This window comes from Helobdella robusta (assembly GCF_000326865.2).
Source record: "Helobdella robusta unplaced genomic scaffold HELROscaffold_11, whole genome shotgun sequence".
Taxonomy (NCBI): Eukaryota; Metazoa; Annelida; class Clitellata; order Rhynchobdellida; family Glossiphoniidae; genus Helobdella; species Helobdella robusta.
The window spans coordinates 4,329,331-4,351,744 of NW_008703617.1; the positions used below are offsets into that span (position 1 = coordinate 4,329,331).

At 31.8% G+C, this 22,414-nt stretch overlaps 6 protein-coding genes across 6 annotated transcripts; 1 reads left to right on the forward strand and 5 right to left on the reverse strand.

The window, feature by feature from the left end:
• Window positions 1-2,636: 2,636 nt before the first annotated feature.
• HELRODRAFT_147455 (hypothetical protein) lies at window positions 2,637-2,882 on the forward strand (the record flags this gene model as incomplete). Its single annotated transcript, XM_009013043.1, has 1 exon — window positions 2,637-2,882. A coding segment is annotated over one exon (246 nt), but the record flags the coding sequence as incomplete, so codon positions are not given.
• A 1,597-nt stretch (window positions 2,883-4,479) lies between these two features.
• On the reverse strand, window positions 4,480-8,236 carry HELRODRAFT_167542 (hypothetical protein; the record flags this gene model as incomplete). The annotated part of the gene is made up of 9 exons (XM_009013044.1): window positions 4,480-4,542; window positions 4,843-4,981; window positions 5,365-5,471; window positions 5,644-5,803; window positions 6,032-6,267; window positions 6,703-7,100; window positions 7,210-7,260; window positions 7,346-7,616; window positions 8,081-8,236. 9 exons carry the CDS (start codon window positions 8,234-8,236, stop codon window positions 4,480-4,482), a joined length of 1,581 nt encoding a protein of 526 aa, XP_009011292.1.
• A 1,745-nt stretch (window positions 8,237-9,981) lies between these two features.
• HELRODRAFT_167543 (hypothetical protein) lies at window positions 9,982-10,947 on the reverse strand (the record flags this gene model as incomplete). Its single annotated transcript, XM_009013045.1, has 3 exons — window positions 9,982-10,087; window positions 10,462-10,568; window positions 10,699-10,947. The coding sequence occupies 3 exons, from the start codon at window positions 10,945-10,947 to the stop codon at window positions 9,982-9,984; spliced, it is 462 nt and encodes a 153-aa protein (XP_009011293.1).
• Window positions 10,948-11,114: 167 nt separating this feature from the next.
• On the reverse strand, window positions 11,115-11,989 carry HELRODRAFT_167544 (hypothetical protein; the record flags this gene model as incomplete). The annotated part of the gene is made up of 2 exons (XM_009013046.1): window positions 11,115-11,280; window positions 11,835-11,989. 2 exons carry the CDS (start codon window positions 11,987-11,989, stop codon window positions 11,115-11,117), a joined length of 321 nt encoding a protein of 106 aa, XP_009011294.1.
• Window positions 11,990-12,561: 572 nt separating this feature from the next.
• Window positions 12,562-17,202, reverse strand: HELRODRAFT_185299 (hypothetical protein). The gene is made up of 9 exons (XM_009013047.1): window positions 17,036-17,202; window positions 16,449-16,548; window positions 15,877-16,024; window positions 15,286-15,446; window positions 14,830-14,950; window positions 14,453-14,658; window positions 13,632-13,705; window positions 13,195-13,330; window positions 12,562-12,931 (listed from the first exon to the last, which is right to left on the reverse strand). Exons 1-9 carry the CDS (start codon window positions 17,193-17,195, stop codon window positions 12,760-12,762), a joined length of 1,278 nt encoding a protein of 425 aa, XP_009011295.1. The 5' UTR covers window positions 17,196-17,202; the 3' UTR covers window positions 12,562-12,759.
• A 2,580-nt stretch (window positions 17,203-19,782) lies between these two features.
• On the reverse strand, window positions 19,783-22,259 carry HELRODRAFT_190279 (hypothetical protein; the record flags this gene model as incomplete). The annotated part of the gene is made up of 3 exons (XM_009013048.1): window positions 19,783-21,150; window positions 21,714-21,933; window positions 22,066-22,259. The coding sequence occupies 3 exons, from the start codon at window positions 22,257-22,259 to the stop codon at window positions 20,977-20,979; spliced, it is 588 nt and encodes a 195-aa protein (XP_009011296.1). The 3' UTR covers window positions 19,783-20,976.
• Between the last annotated feature and the right edge of the window lie 155 nt (window positions 22,260-22,414).

A 22,414-nucleotide genomic window follows, 5' to 3' on the forward strand; every position in this document is an offset into this window, starting at 1 on the left:
ACCTCTCTAGAAGGTCCTAAATATTAATCAATCAATCGAACGATCGATCAATCAATCAATCGATTGATCAGTCAATCAATCAATCAACATTAATCAGTCAGTCAGTCAGTCAGTCAGTCAGTCAGTCAGTCAGTCAGTCAGTCAGTCAGTCAGTCAGTCAGTCAGTCAGTCAGTCAGTCAGTCAGTCAATCAATCAATCAATCAACCAACCAAACAATCAATCAATCAATCAACCAAACAATCAATCAATCAATCAACCAAACAATCCTTCAATCAATCGGTCGGTCAATCGCTTAATAAACCCTTTTTATAATAATAATAATAGTATAACAAAAACAATAATAATAATATTAATATTCGTCAGAACCATCATCATCACCATCATGGCCATCATCACCATCACCTCAACAGAATTGGGTAGATTAGTGTAACCATAAACACCTCTCTCACCACGACCCTCACTATCGCCACCACCACCAGCAACATCATGATCAGGATTATTATTCCTATTATTATTATTATTATTATTATTATTATTATTGTTAATGTTATTTTTTACGTTATAATTGCCGTTGTTGTTATTGTCATTTTCAACAACGACAACGCCTTCGCTATCTAAACCAGATTTTGTTATTTTCGTTGTTGTTGTTGTTGATGATGATGATGATGATGTAACCCTTATGACATCGCACAAGTTGCTGTAAGGTAGCAAGACATTAACTAAATTAGTGAAGGGTTTAATGTTATACCTATCCAAGGCGTTAATCGGCCACGATTTTGGCAAGTGATGATGATGATGCAGAAGATGGTGATGATGATGATTGAAGATTAAAGATGGCGGTGATGATGATGGTGATGACGGTGGCGGTGATGATGAGGAGGATTGACGTGGTGGTGGTGGTGATGGCGATGATGATGGGGGGCCGGTTTCTATGGAGATCCAGAAAAGTTGGAGTAGTAGTTTTATGAATCCTGTTATATTTGAATGAACGAATGAAGGAACGAATGGATGAATGAAAAATAAAGAACTGAACGACTGAATGAATGCATTAACAAATAAATGGATAAATGAAAAAATAAATAAAACTAAATTTTAAACTAATTCTCGAAAATATTTTTGTTTATTCATTATTAATTAACTCAGTTACCATTCCACATAATCGATTGATTGATTGATCCATCCAGTCATCAATCCATTGTTTTATTCATCCATCTATCCATCCACTCATTCCATCAATCCATCTACTAATTCACAAACCAGTTTTCAACAAAGTCTGAATCCCACAGGGAGTGCAAGCAATCTGGGATATCGCATATCCGTATCCGAATTTCTCGCTTCTAGGAATCTGCAGGTGATCGTGATTATAAAGGTTGTTATTGTCATTATCTACTAAGAAGTTGATGACGAAGATGATGATGATGATGATGAGGAAGACAGTGATTAATTCTTTTATCCCTATTCAATTTAAAAAAGGCTTACTTTTGAACAAGTGTAGCCTGATGTTACGTACGAACGTTAGTTAACAGAAAATGAAGTGTTCGCAGTTATGTTTTCTCAAACGTCTTTCCTTTTTATTCAGGTTTTAGATTTATATTAACACTTAACATATTAAATGGTAATTTTTGATTATCAAGTTTTAACTGTAATAGCTAATTTTCTTTTAATTTTTTATGTGTCCCATATTATCTTAGATTAATTAATATATAATTATAATTTGTTTTAAACAAAAATTGAAAAAGCGCTTGAGGTACAGAAAGGACCCTCTTGGTATTTTATATTATAGAATTCAATTATCGTAATTTTTGGATGATTCGGTATCCAAAAAAAATTATAAAAAGCCAAACACGATACTGGAATACAATCGTACCAAAGGCGGGGTGAACAATGCAGATAAATTATTACGGGAGTATTCTTGTGCTAGACGTACCTCAAGATGGTCCTGAGACTTTTCATGAACATGCTTGATATTAGACCTTTAAATGCTTTCATAATTTGGATTTCAAGAAACAAAGACTGGATTAATTATAAAAAAAATTCTAGGTATTTGTTCCTTATGGAGTTGGGCAACGAACTAACAAAGCCTAACATTTTACAAAGAGCCAGCAATCCAATTGGCATTCATGTTTCAATTGTTCGAGCAATTGAGGCAGTCGGGGGTAACTGTAGCGCGTATCAACGCAAACCAAAGCATACCACCAACATCGGGAATTCAGAAAAGCCGCAAAAGAGGAAGATGTTATTATTGTCCTAGAAGTAGTGATAGAAAAGTGAACACAATCTGTAGTAAATGTCAGAAATTTGTTTGTGAGGCACACAGGAAAAGCATCACAACTATCACGCGTGTAAAGAACTGTAGCACATGATCTGTATATATCTTTTTATTAAATTAATACACTAATGGTATTACAAAACACTATAAATTTTGTTTACAGACATATATTTTTTTGTTTTCCAGAAGTTTAGACTTTCATAATTTTTTGCATTAATAATAGTATAACGATAATAATGATAATGGTTTTACATAAAAATTTTGATTACCAAACTTTACAATTTATTTAGACAAAAAAATGGGGTCTTTAGAGGACCACGGCTTGGTAAACAAGAAGAGATGGTCAACAATATGCCAACTGATAACTCGAAAAAACGAAAAAGACATGCGAAAAATCCCAACGCACCAAAGACGGCCTGGTTTCCATATGTTTATTTTGCAATGGAAGTAAGACCGAAAATTAAAGCGGAATTTCCGAATATGCGCTTTACAGAAGTAGCCAAAAAATTGGGTAAGAGATTGAAAAAATGCTCAAATAAAGAAAAGTATAAAACCATGGCTGCTAAAGATAAAGAAAGACATGAAATGGAGAGAACCATATATTTTTCTGCATACAATTCGACGGTTATATCTGATGAATCTCCAGAGAGAAATCCAGCTATTTCAAAAGATCCCAAAAATAAAAAGGGCATATATAAATTTTGCACACGAGGATAAACTAAGAATCAAAGCAGAATTTCCAAATATGCCATTCAAGGAAGTTGCGAAAGAATTGGACAGGAGGTGGAAAATATTTAAAAACAATTATAATTATGATGATTGTTCTGCAGCTAAAGAGTTAGAAACTTCTAAAATGTCAAAGGAAACAATAAAGCCTCCTGCTAAAAAACGAAAAATTCATAAAGATCATGATAATACTGATTATTACAAAAAAGTTGATGATTAAGATGATGAGGAAAAGGACAATGATTAATATTTTGATTCCTATTTTTAATTCAAAAAAGTCCTAATTTTGTTTAATAATGAAAGTTTATTAACACAAAATGGCGAATTGTTCTTAATGTTGTTATATCTAGTCAAACGTCTTTCTTTTTATTCAGATTTTAATATCATACTCAAGTTATGCACGTTGTTGATTTTAATTAAATTTCAACGAAGAAATCATGATTTATTCATCATAGAATAAAAAATTAAAATGTTATAATCATAAATCCGAAGCATTTGATCATGATTAATTTTCTATAAATTAATAGCTTAATTAATTTTAGCAGTATATAAATTTTTTAATAATTTTTGTTGAATCATTTCACGCTAGTAAACGTTATCGGCATTATGTTTTATTCTGTGTCAACTCAAATGTATTGGTTTAACTTCTGATACGATTTTTTTTACTGTTGGACGAGATCTCTGTTTCTGCTCAAATAAAGAAAAGCATGAAACAATGGCTGCCAAAAATAAAGAAGGACACGAAATGGAGAGAACCGTATATTTTTCTGCATAAAATTCGACGGTTACATCTGATGAATCTCCAGCTAGTAATCAAGCAACTTCAAAAGATTCAAAAAAAAAACAAAAGCATATATAAATTTCGCACATGAGGAACGACCAAGAATCAAAGCAGAGTTTCCAACCATGCCATTCACGAAAGTTGCGAGAGAATTGGATAGAAAGTGGAATATATTCAAAAACAAATATAATTATGATGATGGTTCTGCAACTAAAGAGTTAGAAATTTCTAAAATTTCAAAGGAAACAAAACTAAAGCCTCCTGCTAAAAATCAAAAAATTCAAAAAGAGCCTGACAATACTGATGAGATTTACAAAAAAGATGATGACGAAAATGAAAAAGAAGAGGAGAGTGATTAATCCTTTGATCCCTATCCTTAATTGAAAAAAGGCTTATTTTTGACGTTACGTACGAGCGTTAGTTATCACAAAATGGAGAAGTGGTTGAATTAATAGTTACGTCTTCTCAAACGTCCTTATTTTTTGGTTTAAATACTATACTAAATTTATAAATGTTGTTGGTTTTATTTAATAAATTGAAACATAGAAATGTGAAATGTCATCCATGAATAAATAAGTAACATGCAATAATCAAAATTTTTTAATGAAAATGATGCAAAATTACTCTCGGTCTCACTGAATTAATTTAGAATAAAAAATTATTTATTTGTCTTAAACAAAATTAATGTTGAAATTAAAATAATTAAAATAAAAAAAAGTTTATGTTTTGCTTTAGAATACATTGTTGATATGATTTAATCTGATTCTGTAGAATTATTTAATTTAATGAGTAAATGCGTGATGATGAAATCAAAGACTACTAGAGAATTGGGTCAAAAAAAGCGAATGCAGATTTAGCATAAGAGTGTTTAACACGAGTTAAGAAGAAGTGACAAGGAGAAGATGTTTATGTTAAATTAATATATCCGATAAGTACCTAGGAAATAATTTAGATTATTCCGATGACGACAATGATGACAATACAAGCGATAAACAAATAAATCTCCGGAGGCGATTTTGACAAAACAAAAATAAAATACTAATAATAATAGCAAAAAGCACGTACTTGCAACTTTTTATTATATCTAGTGAGCATCTGATTGACGCATTCCTCCATCAACCCCTCTGACTGCACTAGAACAACGCCAGTGGGTGTGGTCACGAGTCTCAACAAGTTGTCGATCAAATCTGATTCAACCAAGAGCCTACAAGTATTGAAAGTTTTCGTAAGGTTTTTTAATTGTATACTATATATACTCTGCATATAATCAAGTTATTATTTATTTAAACATTATATCTTCATATACATACATACATATATATATATATATATATATATATATATATTGGATTAAGACTGTCAGAAATGCAATCATTGATGAAAATCACAGCATGTTCGACGTATAATAGGAAGTTAACTAACGCCGAACATGCTGTGACTTTCATCAATAATATATATATATATATATATATATATATATATATATAGAGAGAGAGAGAGAGAGAGAGAGAGAGAGAGAGAGAGAGAGAAAGAGACCCTGCCAATAATAACTATTGTAATTTTTATAACAATTATTCAATGACATACAAAGCCTCTTTTTGATTGATCGTCGCTGGGAGGTCCTCGACCTTCCCATCATTATTATTCCCGGCCCGCGGCGTTGCCGTCTCCTGGTTTTCTATCTCTCTACTGACCTAGTTTTTAAATAATAACAATAATAATATTCATTAAAATATTCATAATAACATTCATAATAATCTTAATAGCGACTATCCAGTAAATAATAATCGTAAGCAAGAGCAATATCGAAATTATGCTATTCAATAATTATAATATTGTAATTATAATATTATAATTAATACTGACGTAGTTTAATACATTCTTGATGACGAGGTGTACATTATATTTTTTTATAAGCTCTACGCCGGCGTTCAGGCAACAAAGTTGGTGCAACGTTTGCAAGAGTTTGCAACATGCGCAACAAATGTTGATGTTGTCGTTGATGTTGTTAATGTTGTTATTGTTGCTGTTGTTGTGAATGTTGATGTTGTTGTGTGTGTTGATTTCAAACGAGTTTGGCGTTATCTTTTGTGCTATGTGTGCAAGGACTTCGGCAGGGCTAAATGAAATGAGTTAATTCATTCATTCATTCAATTGTTTGTTCGTTCGTTATTTATATATTCGTTCATTCATTCATTCAATCATTCACTTTCAGCTATCCAGTAACTTCTCAACAAAAAACAAAGTAACCAACCTTATTAAACCTCTTCCGCTTCCGTTATCACTATCAATACCGCTTAACTTCTTTTCCTCGTCATTAACACCATCATCATCATTAGCAGCAGCATCGTCGTCGTCGTCATCATTCTTCATTCCATCCATCATCATCCTGCTGTTCAAAAGAAACTTCCGTCCCGATTCATTGGAAGCGATAGAGCACAAGATGTCCATGCATCGAAGTTGTTGTGTGGCACGTGCCGGGTTCGAAACCTGAAGTGGTCAGCACGTTTTATAAATTCGTGATAATCAATTAAGATGTATTTGTTCGGTTGTCTTACTGTTTGTCTTGCGGAGGAAAACTCACAAACTACGAACATTAGATAGAAAGCACATCAAGCAGAAAAAACGAACACAAAAATGTTATAGGATTCATTCATAATTGATTTTAAAAACTGTTTATAACACAGTTTTTACGATATGTTTTTGTTAGGTTAAAGAGTCAGTTACAACGTCATATATTAATCCGGAACAGCAACATCATCATCAACAACAACAACAACAACAACAACAACAACACACACACACACAATACACATATACATAAACACACATACAGATAGCGCATAGCTCATACGAACACGTGCAAACCAACACATCACACACTTTGCAGCATGCCATAGACTGGAATCACTTTGAAATCAAAACCCGGCCACTATAGAGCGAATCAGACGCTTTTTCCACAACATTCATCATATTATGTACTATTAGCAGTGGCGGATCTAGGATGCCAAGGGGGTTAGTGCCTTTTGACCCACTTGAAAATTTTGGGCCCCTCGTCAAAGTTGTCAAGATCCGCCACTGACTGACTATTAAGAGACAGTTATAAGATGTAAAACGAACTCTATCGCTGTGCGCGTTCCTATTTTGTTTTAGCCAGCAGCCTGTCAAGGCGCGGAAGACTTTCTCCGTACAGAAGCACTCTTGACACGTGTCCTCGTTAGTGCATATGCACTTAACGCACTCGTATGATATAGTGCAAGGATCCAATGATGATGATGATGAGGAGGAGGAAGATGAGGAGGGTGAGTGTGGAAAGCTCTTCGCTGGAAAGAAAAATATTTTACATTTCTTCATATTTCTTTCCACATTCTCATCATCATCATCATCATCGCTATCATTATCAGCATCATCATCGTCGTCATCATCACTAACATGCATTGGCAAAGAGACTTATCAGACACAGAACAGCGTTCTCCAGAGAAACTTCAACGAACATATAAAAAAATCATTTTGCTGATTTTAATCTAAAATTATTAGTGAAAAATGTATTTTAAAAACTAATTCCAACCATTACAATTTTTAACATTCTTAATCTTTAATATTCTGACAGGAAACAGCTGGCGACCTAATTTCGATCTCAACAGACTTGAGACCAATCGAATATCGTGAATTACCAGAATTAGGTCAAGATGGTTTAATTTGTAAGTAAATGGCAGATCACTGATCGGGCTATTTTTAGATATATTTGGTTTTTCTCGCTGAGCTAACATTTGCGAATTTTTTAGTTTCAGTTTCGTTTTCAGGGCGAATTTGATGATGGTGCGAATGGCTCTCGAAAGCTGAATAAAAAAGAAACAAGATAGCATTACCCTACAATAACGCATAATTGATCACATAATTGATCACATAGTTAAACACATAAATACTTTCCAAATAATTATATTACTATATAAATAATAAAAATTACGAAAAAATTTATATATATATATATATATATATATATATATATATTTCGACTAGAATTAGGTCAAGATATACTATATATATATATATATATATATATATATATATATATATATATATATATATATATATATATATATATATATAGATATATATAGCAACCAGTGAAGTATCTGAAGACAGAAGATTGACAACGTGGACTCCTGTGCTACAACCGTGCTAAAATAATTAAATTTCATAATAAAATTAATTATTTTAATTAAAAAATTTGGTATTTTTAATTAAAAAATGTAATAAATATGCATAATTGAATAAAATATACGCAAAGCATACAACCAACCATTGCTTTGGTAAACCAGAGGGCTTTATGATCGACCAATGAGATAAATCGAATTGGTGTCAACAGAGATTTGACACCGTGAGAAAGCGTATGATTGGCTGATTTCAAATTTCCCATAGCCAATAGGGACAAAGTGTGCTTCAGGGCATCTGACATGTTTCTATTTTATTTAAAATATATAAAAACGCACCGTCAATAGGGCGCAAATTAAATAGATTTTTGAGGACATAAGCGTTGTTATAAAATTCTCAACATATATTACAAAATTCAATAATAAAATGATCAAATAAATGAATGAACAAACAAACGAACGTGCGAACGTGCGAAGGAACGGATGAATGAATGAAAGAATGAATGAACAAATGAATGAATAAATGAACAAATGAATGAATGAATAAATTAAAAAAGTAAATGAATAAAATAAGTTAAAATACTTTTCTGAATGTTTGTCATAAAGTTGTCTCTGGTACTGATTAAGTAGTCGGAACTGCAATGGAAAATTCATCATCATCATTGTCGTCGTCGTCATCACCATCATCATTATGACTATTGTTGTCATCCTCATCACCATCACCATCATCATCACCATCATCATCCTCATCATCATCATCATCAACTCACAGCTCTCAATAGCCTCTCAATGAAAGTATTAGAACAATCTAGAAGCAGACTGTCATCTTCATCGTCGTCATCCTCCTTCTTCACATCATCATCATCATCACGACCACCGCCATCGTCATCAGTACCATCTTTTCCTTCATCATTACGTTCGTCGTCGTCGTCGCCAGCAATGGAGGAGGGATTGAATTGCAATTTCAAAACGTCGACTGCAAATATCAATCAAACAATAAATGGATGCAGAAATACAAAAAAAACTCTCCTTATTATTATTCTTATTATTATTTATTATTTTTCTTATTATTGCAAACGGTGGATGTAAACAAAGGTGGATGCATGCCGCAAGCCCTCAAAAAAAGTATCAATGATCATTTCAAATTCTTGGAAAGAATTCATGATTCAGACCGCAAAAATGCAGAAGAAAAAGATCTGGATACCTGAGAAAACTGGAGGTCATACGACGAACTGCCTACTACCAGATAAAATTTAATTCCGTATGTATAGTGTATCTATGGCCTGGATGAATGGAAAGTATGCTAAACAGTCTGAAAACAGAATCCGTGAAGATTGATTGTATATTTCTGACTGGCTTATTTGTTAACGTCGCCTGTTGCTGTTTCGCAGTGACCTGGTTCGAACACTGTGTGATGCGTCGTTTAGCATGTATTCATATACGATGTTTGTGTGCTGTTGATTCCTCTGGACCTAGGAGGAGTGTAATTGACCTGTAACCTTTTTTAAACTTTCTTGCTCGTGTTTCTGTTATTCACTTAATTCTTATGATTCTATCTCATTAAACTACTCAAAGATACAAATATGAAAACTTTCTATTTTCAGATAGTTTCATTAGTATGCAAATTTATGCAACCTGACCTAGAATCTGAAACATTTCTCGACTGCAAGAGACCGACGATCCAGTTAAACCGCGAGAAACTATTTTCAATGCTTGCGTCTGCGGTTTGATAAAATAAATAAATAAATCAATAAATCAATCAATCAATAAATCAATCAATCAATCAACCAATCAATTAATCAATCAATAGGTCGGTTGGCCACCAAATCAATCAGTCAATGAATTGACCAATCAATCAACCAATCGACCAGTCAACCAACCCACAAATCTTGACTGAAATCAGTCAGAATATGGAAGAGTTCATTCCGAATGGAAGGCCAAACGACGTGCGGTAGGTCGAGTACACTGGTGTTGGCCAATAAACTCCTGAGGGCGGATCTTCGAATCTGATCGGTCAGAGAAAAGTTGTTATTATCATTAAAAGTTATTTCTAAGTGGGAATGATATTTTTAGAATCAGATTCTTCTTCTCTCTCGTGCCTTATCCTTTCAGGACATTGGTCACCATCGACCTCCACAAAACCCGATCTTTTAGCGCTTTGTAATAGTTGAAATGTGGTGATATTCAACAAGTGACACAAGGACTTCACGAATGTTATTCTTTGTCGACCGCGATTACTTTTCCCTGCTATCTTTCCAGTAGTTGTTACATTTTCCATTTTTCCTTCCGCACAATGTGAATCAAATCATAAAATGGAATTAGGTTATATATAATAGTGATAAAACCACCATTAGAAACGTCATTTTCATTATTTAATAAACCAAAAAATAAACAAAAACTTATTACTAATGTCCTAAAAAGAAATGCCATTATCATCATAACCAACATCATCATTGTCGTAATCATTATCATTATCATCATCGCCATCCTTCTCATCATCATCATCATCATCATCACCATCATCACCAACAACAACAAAATCAGCATCATCGTTATCATAACCTCAAACGGATTTTTCTTATTCAACTTGTATGCTATTTCTTGTAATGTTTCGTTTGTCAGAAACATGACTGTACTCTGAAGCAGCAGTAATAATAATAATAATTAAAATAATAATTATAATAATAATAATAATGAAAATAATTATTATTAATAAATAATAATAATAATAATAATAATAATAATAATAAAGGTAGTAGAAACTGACATGACCAGATAATGTTTCCTCACAAGAAGACTCGCAATCACTAAATAACATGGCGTCACTTCTCTTTCTCATTCCATCCCCAGCCATTCTTTTATTCATCCACACCTGACTCTTCGAACTATCAATCAGTTCCTCGACGTCGTCGTCTTCGTCGTCGTCTCCTAATCTTAGGCGGTAGGAAGTTAAGGTGGGAGGAGGAGGAAATTCCTCGATGAAATTCTCGTTCAAGTATTCAGCTGCCATGTTCATTTTTGTCGTTATGTTGTTTAACAGGTTTTTGTAACTGGCAATGAGAAAATAATTGAATCGCTATTATAATATGATTACTCAAAATATTATTCATAACAATTATTGTAATTAAGTATGAATAAAATAGAGAATAAATTGAAACAAGTTAACTTTGATTGAAAATAAATTTACTCCTGTGATTGCAGAAGTTTGTGAGAGATTTGATCAATGTAGAGATTATCCTGTCCAATCATCTGGTCCACATGTTTCAAAGCTAAATTTTCCATTTCTTTGTCTATGGCTGATCCAAATGTTGATTCTATGCTCGATTTTATGGCTTTTATCAGGCTATATCTGAAAGTTTCAATGTTTGAATTCATAAAATACTCAATATTTATTTATTAAGAAATCGGCGAAACATTGACTGGAAAAATAACATGGCTGAGAAATTATGCTTTTCTAGTTTTTACACATTTTAAGAAATATTCCCCACAAATTTTCATACTTTATTCTCATCTTTCACTCTTCAACTTCAAATATAAAAACAAATAATCATTGCAAGCAAATCTAAGTTACATTCAGTTGAGATTTTCTAAAAACTATATTAATTAATTAATTAGTTAATTAATATTAGCAAACAAGAATTTTCATGAAATTTCAATCATTTAACACTGCTATTACTTTGTAATTTATTTAAAAATGATTTGACATTGAAATTAAACAATTCAATAATAAAAAAAAATTATAATAACATTTTAATATAAATTAATATTAAATACAAATTTTTGAAAAATAAAAACATTGATTAAATAACTTTAAAAAAAATTAAATATTATAATATTAATATAATAAATATATTATATAATTATTTATATTATATATGAAATAAATAAAAAAACTATGTAAACTTGTGAAAGTTTTCATCGAATTCTTCGGCCATGGGCAGTTTGTTTTGAATGTCCTGGACTGATTTGGCGTCGTGCAGTTGGGCGGCCATGCTGACAATCACCTCCTTCATGTACATCCTGACCTCCTCATCCTCCAACTTTTCAATACCGCTCATGTTTACCTTCTTTTCTTTCTATTTATTCGTTTAAGAAGCTTTTTATCGCTGTTTTATTTTTTTTTGGCAAAATTTTGTAAACTAAACAAAGCACCAAAAAAATACTTCAAATTTATACATTTCAGTTTACAAGGCAACCTGGATTAACAATCAGGTGGTCGTACAACAATCAGGTGGTCGTACGATTTTTTGCGTCCGGTGAGGTCTTTGACAACCTCTTCCAACTCTAACTGGTGGCTAAACTAATTAATTGCAGGTATTAACTAATTATTTCAACAGACAAAAAATTTTAAAAAGGCATTTTTGCACATCGGCAAAATGGCACTTTGAAAATCAAGGACTGCTTGCATTTGAAACTGGTCAACTGGCTTCCACATCCACACATTGTGGCTCAGGAGACTTCTTGACCGCCCTAACTCAACTGCTGGTTGAGTTAAGTGTCCAAGAGGCGACTATTAATGATAAAAAATTATTGTACCAGCAGCCAGGCTACAACCAAAATCATGAAAGCTGCTATTGCAACAACGTATAAACCAGGCCTCACGAAAAAACTTGAACAGACAAAACTAAACTTTTCTTGAAATAAATTTTTTCTATTTAACTGAACTCCACACTGAAAATTTCAAATATCAACAATTTAAAACACACGCAACTGCAATACAATAAGATACCAAACCAATCTTTAAAACAAACGAACAAAAGAAAATAGGATACGATAAAATAAAATGAACTTAAAATTAAAATAAAATTTATTAACAAATGAATCAAAATCAATCGGTTTTTCGTGTCTCTTCTTTCTCGACGATTTCATCTTTCCTCCGTCGTTCGGAAATTATAAGAGAGATAAGAAGGATGAAGTGAGAGGCGTGCAAGGCCAGGCTGCTGTAAATTGTAGACGGATATGTGTTCCAACATAATTCTATAACGCCTAGCAATAGTAACCTGGCAATTTATGAAATCAATACTCACCAAATTATTCCACCAGTCACTTCAAATATGATTTCATGATATATGAAGAAATGAATAAAAAATAGAGAAATGTAATGAAATATCAGACCAATCTTGAAATACTAAATAGAATACAATATGGCAACGACAAAATGTGGCAAAACATAAACAAAAACTGTTATTGAATTACATGCTGATACAACTACAGCACACAAACGCACGCACACACACGTATGCACCCACACGCAAACACCAACCTAAAAACAGTGGATAAGTTAGTAGACCAGAATAAATAGGGTAGCGTGTGAAAGTACCAAACGTAGAACTGATAATGTAACGACCTGCTGAAGCACATTCCTAGCAAGTTGCTCGAGAACAACGTTAGAACTATTGCTGCTCGTGTGAGGGGGGAGATAAAACCTCACCAAATCGTTTCAAGTAATTGTAATAAAAATAAGTTTATTAAAAGACATTTTTTTTTATTATGAATCTTGTTAGCTATTTGAACAATAACTTAAATGAGATAATAAAAATGAATATAAAGAAATATTTATGAAGACACTTTTTTACGGGTCATCAGAGGAATGATTTGGACAAAACAATAAATCGAAAATTGCGATTTCAAATGAAAATTTACAAATAAAAAGAAAAAAATTATCAAAGTGTAACAGAAAAGATGAAATAAATATTTTACTATTAGGGTCAAGAGGGGTGTCATCCCGATGTCCGACGGCAGATGACCACAGTGCCCTAACTCCACCATACCTCCTAGACGTTTGGTACAAAATTTATAAAAGAAATATATTCTGTCAACGTTAATTGAACATTTGAGGAAAGCCTATTTTTATAAAATTTCAAATGAAACAAAAACAAGATATATTGACTTTCAGACAATCAATCAATCAATCTTCGTTTTGCGTCCAGAGACCCGGTTTCCCGAGGTAGGACGTTGTTTTCTTTGCCATCAACTTTTTGCGCCAAATTAGACGGTCAGTGTATCCATTTCATTTAAATTTAGAGCTTTCATGTCTTGCTCGATTGTTTGCGACCAGGACTTCTTTGGACGGCCTTTGGGACGTGTGCCAGGTACTTCAACAACTGCAAGAGAAGTTATGGCACTGTTTCCACTTCGTTTGACATGACCAAACCACCGCAGACGGTGTTGCCGGCATTCGTCCTTTATATCATCTAAACCAGAACGACGCAGGATTTCGGTAGATTTGATGTGGTCCTTCAGACTAATTCGTTGCATCCATCGGAGCATTTTCATGTCGGTTCGTTGAAGTTGTTGTTCCAGTTTGGTTGTCATTGGCCATGTTTCTGCACCATATAACAACACCGACGTATCACAGATTTATAAAGTCTTGATCGTAGTCTTGATCTTGATTTGACTTTCAGACAAATGTTAAAAAATAAGTTTGCTAAGAAGAAATTCAATCAGTCGTCCATTCATTTAATTAGACAGACAGACAGACAGACAGCCAACCAACCAGCCAAACAACCAATCACACTGACCTAGTCCAGTGAGTAAAAGTGAAGTAGATAATAAAAGAGAGATGTGCCAATAGAAGCAGTGCGTGAAATCTCCTATCCAGAAAAATTTCTTCTGACAGGAACCTCCAGTTAACAGTCCACTGGAAGAGAAACTGTCTGCTGAATTCGAATGATCGGATAATGTAGGCAGCCGGGTTCATCACTAAGAACGGCAGTCCCAGGAATATCTGAAAACAGTGTAAGATAGTAAAAGTGTGTTATATATATATATATCCTCACAATAAATTAATCCTAGAGACATGTAGACCCACACACACACACACACACACGCATGCACACAAACGCACACACATATATTACACACACACACTCACACACACACACGTGCACAAACAAACCTGTAGGCCAGCACATATAGAGAGTAGTTGGATCACCTGAGTGACCTTGAACCTTAGTAACATGAGGACGAGCAGGCCGGGAGCAAATAACAAGATGTTCATCTTTATTGATACTGCTGCACTGATTTGACAGAGGGTGATGATAAGTGTGATAGTGTTTCGATGAAAATCGCTATAATGATGATGATAGCTATGATAACAATTGAGATTGTGGTGAATATGTTTGATAAATTTGATAATAAAACATAAGACAGCCAACCAAGCCAATCAACCTAACAACTAATTAAACAACCATCCCACCAACCAACCAACCAACCAACCATCCAACCAACCAACCAACCATCCAACCAACCAACCAACCAACCAACCAACCAACCAACCAACCAACCAACCAAACAGCCAACCAACCAACCAACCATCTAACCCATCAACCAACTAACCAACCAAACAACCAACCTATAAATGAGACAAGCCGTCTTCCACCTATCAATAAGAATAAAGCAGACACTGGCGTAAAACAAAGTGATGGCAACGGGGTCGTTGAAGAGACGCAGCACGTATATGGAATGGATGCGATACGAGGCGCAACACATGAAGAAGAAAACATAGGGAGGTACCTACGGTTGTTATTTAGAAATGATATTATCATTTGTCATCATTTGTTTAATATTATTTCAATTTGTTAAAATGTTAAATACCATTAGAACAGTTGGAAGTTAAATTAGTTTACAAATTTTCCATGTTATAACGCAATGCTTTTCTCATGCTGATAACAATATTCTTTTGATAGATTCCTAAACACCAACAAATAATTACTTAATAAGTTAAAAAGAAACATGGCATAAATTTGAGTGAGTATTTTAACAAAATATCTATAATTATTATCTATCTCATTAATATTTAAAAATAAACATAATAGATATATATCATCTCTTCAACTAAAAAATTAAAAATACACATCCTGCAGGATATAAATGAAATAAAAGATTATCAAGAAATAAAAAATATGAAAAATTATGTCAACAAATCCAAAAAAGGTAAAACAACTTTTTTGGTCTTATAATAGATGAAGAAGACTGCGAGTAGTGTGCACTGATAGAGGTAGGCAAATACGTACTGCCCCAATCTTATGTTCGCCCCACGGCTGGTCAGATGGTACAAGAACATGAAGAAGTACACAAAACCTCCTGGATACCTAAATGGGAAGAATATCCATTGGGTATTTATTTAGAATTTTAAAAAAATTTGTATTTTTATATTTTTATTTATGTATATATATATATAATTTCTAGATTTTGTATTTTAACATTTTTTTGTGACAATATCATTTGTAACAAGAATTGGCTTCCTAATTGGTACTTATTTCAACTTCTTAAAATTGTTAGTCATTTGCATCTGTATATTGTGTTAATATTCTGTATAAATGTCAAATGGAAATAAAATATAATACGTAAAAAAAAATAATGCATGCATGCACTTGTGTGCATAAATATCTGTACATAAATATGTATGTAATTGTGTATCCATTTATGTGTGTGTGTGCATCCATGCACGTATCTATGAGTATGTGTTTAAGCATGTATGTATCCATACATGATAATGTAAAAACATGAACCAACACAAGTGGTCCAGTGTCTCCTTTTAAATGGTAGTAGTCATACGTTCCGTTGATCACTCCTTCCACCTCCTGCATGTATGCCTTCCAGTCAATCTCCGTGTCTATCAGTGTCGTAGTAAGTAAAGTCAAACGAGGATTAAGATTATTAATTAATATTGAAAATTTGATTAATTTAGCAACACTTAATCATTACTTTTCATATCAAGATTTAAAATTTCATTGATACTCAAATACAAATAAGATTGAAAATATTTGAGTTACATGCTCTCTATATCTATCTATCTATTTATAAATTTAATAATTCAATAAAAATAAATAAACATGTCATAAACCAACTGTTAGTGTTAGCTTAGCTATTAAGAGCTATTTGTTAGCATTCCATGCTAAACTTAAAATAAAATAAACATTACTAAGTAAAAACTAAAAGTTTCTACATAATAACTATTAATATTTAATTCAATTATTATTAATAAAATATTTCATTAAAATTTCAATTTAAACATTCAATTTTATTTAATTAAATTTGTAATGAAATGAATATGATGCATGAAATGATGTGGTGTGGTGGGCAGAACTTGAACTACTCACATTTGATGTTGTGAATGACAAAGACATTGACGAAAATTTCTAAAAAGAAAAATAAAACCATCGAACAAATGCATTTTTCTGGATTCTTTACTAAATCTACAAGTTCAACTAATTTTAAATTTTTTTCTAAAAACTTCACGACAGGCGCCATTGTAGACATAAGTTCACATTTAAACTTGCAGAGACAAATCAGTAGCAATGCAGTTTTAAAAAATAGAACATGAAGTTTGACTGAACTTGCTCTATTGTATTTTCCCAAATTATGCTTCCAACTCCGTTTAAACTCTAAAGTACTATAAATAAAGTTCTATTCTAAAATACAACAAGTTAGATTTCCCCGTTTTTACGATCTCATTTCCATTCCCAAACAATGTTTAAATTAAAAGCTGGCTTTTCCACAAAAATCATAGCAAATTAGGAAATACATATAATCATTAATCAGTGGTTCGGTGACGTATTGATCGTGTAGGGGACTAAATGCTTCATCGTTGTTATTAACAATCTATAATTTTTAAACCTGTTTGAATTTAATTACTACTTTTTCTTTTCTTTACTTTTGCCTTCCCTTTCCCAGTTCCCACTAGATAGTTACTGTTGGTTTTGCTTAATTTAATAAAATTATTTCTACTCGTCTTAGATTGCCCAATTTATAAATCGACAACAAAGGCGACAACAAACTTCGCCTTTAGTAATAACTAAAGGCGAAGTCTTACTAAATCGAACATTCCTCAACAACCGCACCTAAATTAGTGACGAAAGCTGTACAATTGAGAGGTACAATGCCACGGTTTAAACCCGGTGTGAGTTAAAACTGGACCTGTCTGGGCAAGTGGTAGACAAAATCGGGCAATGGAATTAACGGGACATTACAAATCTAGATAATCTTTTACGACGTTTTTATTAATACTTTGTAATATTATCATTATCATCATCATTAAATCTTATATTATATATAATGTTATTATATATAATCGTAATTACGGATACAGTGTATTTATAAATGCGACTATTATATAAATGAAAGTTCATTACATATTCTCATTATATAATCAATAATAATGAATCATCGCATGCTCCAACCAGCACCAATCATCAACAAAGTTAAAGCTAACCTATCAATTAATTCTCCATAATAAACGATTAATTATAATAAATTAAAATTTTCAATTTAATATTCATTCATGTGTAATAGATCTATTGCAATTTTTCCATACATCTTAATATACACATAGATAACCACTTAAATCATGTGTGTGTATATGTGTATATATATATATATATATGTATATATATATATATATATATATGTATATATATGTATATATATTAATGAGCGAATGAATAAATAAAAGGTTGTATTCGTGAAAACTAAACAATTAAAAAAGTAATAGCTGTTATAATAATTAACAACATTCTATAATTAATATTTCTTAATTATCATTAATATTATATGTAATAATATTAACAGATAATTACTTCCGAAGGTTCAGCAGACACACATGCATATATCTACATTCCAAAACTTCTTAATAAGCAACCTATATATATATATATATATATATATATTTATATATAACATATTTAATATATGTGTATATATATATATATTTATATCAATATATAACATATTTAAAATAACTGAAAGAAGGAAGAAAATTAATTAATTTCAATTTCCAAATTTAGAGATAAAAAGAAATTAAAAAATTATTAAAGTAATCATTTCAAACCTAAATTTATATATATATATATATATATATATATATATATATATATATATATATATATATATGTTCTCGAATGACCGATTGCGTTCATTTCTACCGTTATATTAAGAAGCTATAAGAAGCATATTATATTTTATTAGATTACCTTATATTAGATTATATTATATTATACGGTTGTTATGATTGATAATCAGGAATCGGCCGGCTGGGAATAGTTGGTCGGTATCGTACCGATGAAACCGGTTGTATTATTTAATTGAATCTATCCACATTTAATGCAGTTGAGAAATGAAATGTAAAATTTATTCCCGGAAAATATTCAAACTGAATCAGGTGTTTGAATATCTGGGGACATCTAAAATGTTAATGATAGGTGATGAAACTTGGTTGGATGTGTTATTTGCAAGTGTTGTAATTGTGTCCGGCTGGCCGTTTGACTCAGAACTGAAAATAACTTTAAATAATAAACACGCGCATACCTAAAATAAATTCTTTGAAGAATGCTATTTTGCCTATTCGTTATGTTTTAGATTATAGTGTATAAGCATGTACATATATACACATATATATAAACACTATATATATATATACGCACATACATACATGTATATACACACGCAATTATATACATATTTATGTGCCTATTTCAACACGCACGTATGTATGTAGGTATGTATAACGTGCACGTGTATGTATGTGTCCGCAAATGTGTACAAATTATGTACGCACATGTGTACGTTCAACTCTGTTCGCTGCGAGAAGTGAGGTTATGGAGGTTGTAAAGCGTAAAGCTTTCCGCTAAAATTAAAGGTTGGGACATGTAACGATGTATGGTTGGAGAAAAATTAAAGTATCATCCAAATGAACGAATGAATGAGTGAATTAATCCAGTGAGTGAATGCATGAATGTGATATCCAATGAATGAATGATTGAATAAATGAATGAATGAATGATATATCCAATGAATGAATGTATGAGAGAAGAAATGAATAAATTTATGAATGAGCGAAACCTGAAACAGATAAAAGGTAAAAATTGCTATTTGAACGAAGGAAAGTAAATTCAAAAGAATAATTTAAAATAAATAAATAACCAATCATCTAGTTGAATAATGAAAATAATTAATAAATAAGGATAATAATTCAACTTCATCATAATAATGAATGCTCACCCTTCACTCAAAAATAATATTACTAACTTGAATTAGAACGTTAAAATAATAGTCATCATCACAAAAAATTATCATTGTATATACATACATATACACACACACACATATATATAATATACATTATATATATAATATATATACATAATGTATATACACATACATAAGTTATATATCTATATATATAAAACGGTGATTTCAATAACTGATAAAACGCCAAAACAACATCAGTAATAAATATGTTAATAATAATAATAATAATAATAATAAGAATGTTAATAATAATATTATTATTAAAATTATTAAAATTCAGAATAATAATAGAAAATAAAAATTATATAAAAGAAGGCAATGAATGATAGTTAACGTTATCCGACTCTTAAAAAAAATACAATTAATAATAATAATAATAAATATCAAATAATAATAATATTATAATAATAAACAATATTAAATAATAATATAATAACAATAATAATGATAACAAATAATGATAAAAGAATGGCAAATACTAACGTTTAAGATAAAAATAAAATAACATTAAACGATAAAAATGATAATAGATGTGACGATGATGACATCGTCACATCTTCTCCATCATCACCATCATCATCATAGCCTTCTTGCCAGGATAAAAAGGAACAACTTTAAGACTTAATCACGGAACTCTCTCGTGGACTTCAACTCCAAAATTAAAATAAGATTAAAATAAAACACAATATTTGTGAAAGGAAATCTAATGTATATACAAAAAACGCACACAGACACACACGTATACGCAGGCACGCGCGCAAACACACTCACTCACGCACGCACGAACGCATGAATAGTACAGGCATCATACAGTATTAAAGTAAACACAAACACCAATAGCATAACTAGCTTAATAATAATAATAATAATAATATAAATAATAATAATAATAAATGACAATGATAATGTTCATAGTAATGATAATAACATCATGAATAATTACGAGTAAAAATAAATAAAACGACGCAACAAACAATCAGAAGCTAACACGACATTTAATCTTCATTCCTATTGGCTATTGAATTGTCCCTCTCCTCCTCTGCCAGCCAATCGAAGAAGCGATGGACCGATTGTAGGGCAACTCCTTTTCCTTGACTCGACCTAAGTTGGTCACTTCGCCACTCCTGGAATGCCGGTTCGATGGTAACTTCTGCATCGTACAGCAGCTCGAATAGACGGTATAATAGTACTGCGTGTGTGTGATTGTATGTGTGAGCTATTGTTTGTCCGTGATTCTATGTATAAGTTTGTATGCTTATGTGTGTACGTTCGTACGATTTTGTATTTATACGTGTATGTTATGTACGTATGAATAAGTATATAGACATGTTTTTATGACTTGAAATAATAAAATCAATTTGTTCATCAAAAAAACGTAAAACAGTCAACAAATTAAACCAACCAACAGACTGACATCACCGCGGAGGTGATACAATATACCTCATATAATAAATAAAGATAATAGATGAACTTTTATATATAGTGGATTAAAATTATATATTAAGGATGATTTGATGGGAAAACATCGCAGAGACAAATGAAACTAAATTTTTTTTCTCCTAGTCTTTCGCCAACGCATCAAGTGACCAAAAATATAGATATAATTAAAAAACAAACTTAAGAGCTGCAAATATAAAACATTTTTTAATTTTTTAAACACAAATCATCCATAATTATGCCATTATAAAAAATGAATTTCAAAGAAAAGTTATCCTTGTTAGTTGTTTTGATGGGTTTCGTACAAATCCTGACTGGTTTGGATTGCGCATTCACATAATTGCTGGCTGCAGATTCATCTGTTTTCCAGTGGTTTATAAAACATTGAAAAGCACTCTTTTGGAACCGTCGAATTTTTCGAGATCTTAAAGGCGAAAAAATTACTACTGAACTTATGACCGGTCCATGAATACCAAATAAAAAACCAATTTTGTGCAACGTGTTTTGTGTTTTTGGCATCAAATAAATGAAAGGGCTAAAATGGCAGAAAAATCTTAGTTGAAGGTTTAATAGCACTCAATTTATTTCCTTTATATTCCCCTTGGAGAGCCACAGCCTGACATTCAATGCCTTTGTTGTCTAAATGTAAAATGAACAGTGTTCTTACATTTGACAGGTTCTTGAAAATGTTTCTTTGTAGATTGCTGACTGATTTGGTGTTGGAATATCAATGCCCTCGAGATACTTAACGACAAACACCTGCTGCTTTAAAAAACGACCGACAGATTTGGGTTTGCCACAAGACCTCTTGCAACGCCTATGACTTATTATATTACATTTTTGTATAAGCAACACTGTCATTTCTCAATGAAACGTCCGCCATTTTCTAAACAACCAATTAGGAACGAGTTAGCAAGTTCTGGCACAGTCACTTGCGTTTGCGTCACATTTTTTCGTTTGGATGGTTAGATATAATTTACCTATGCAGGTTTTCCAGTAAAACGAACAACATGACG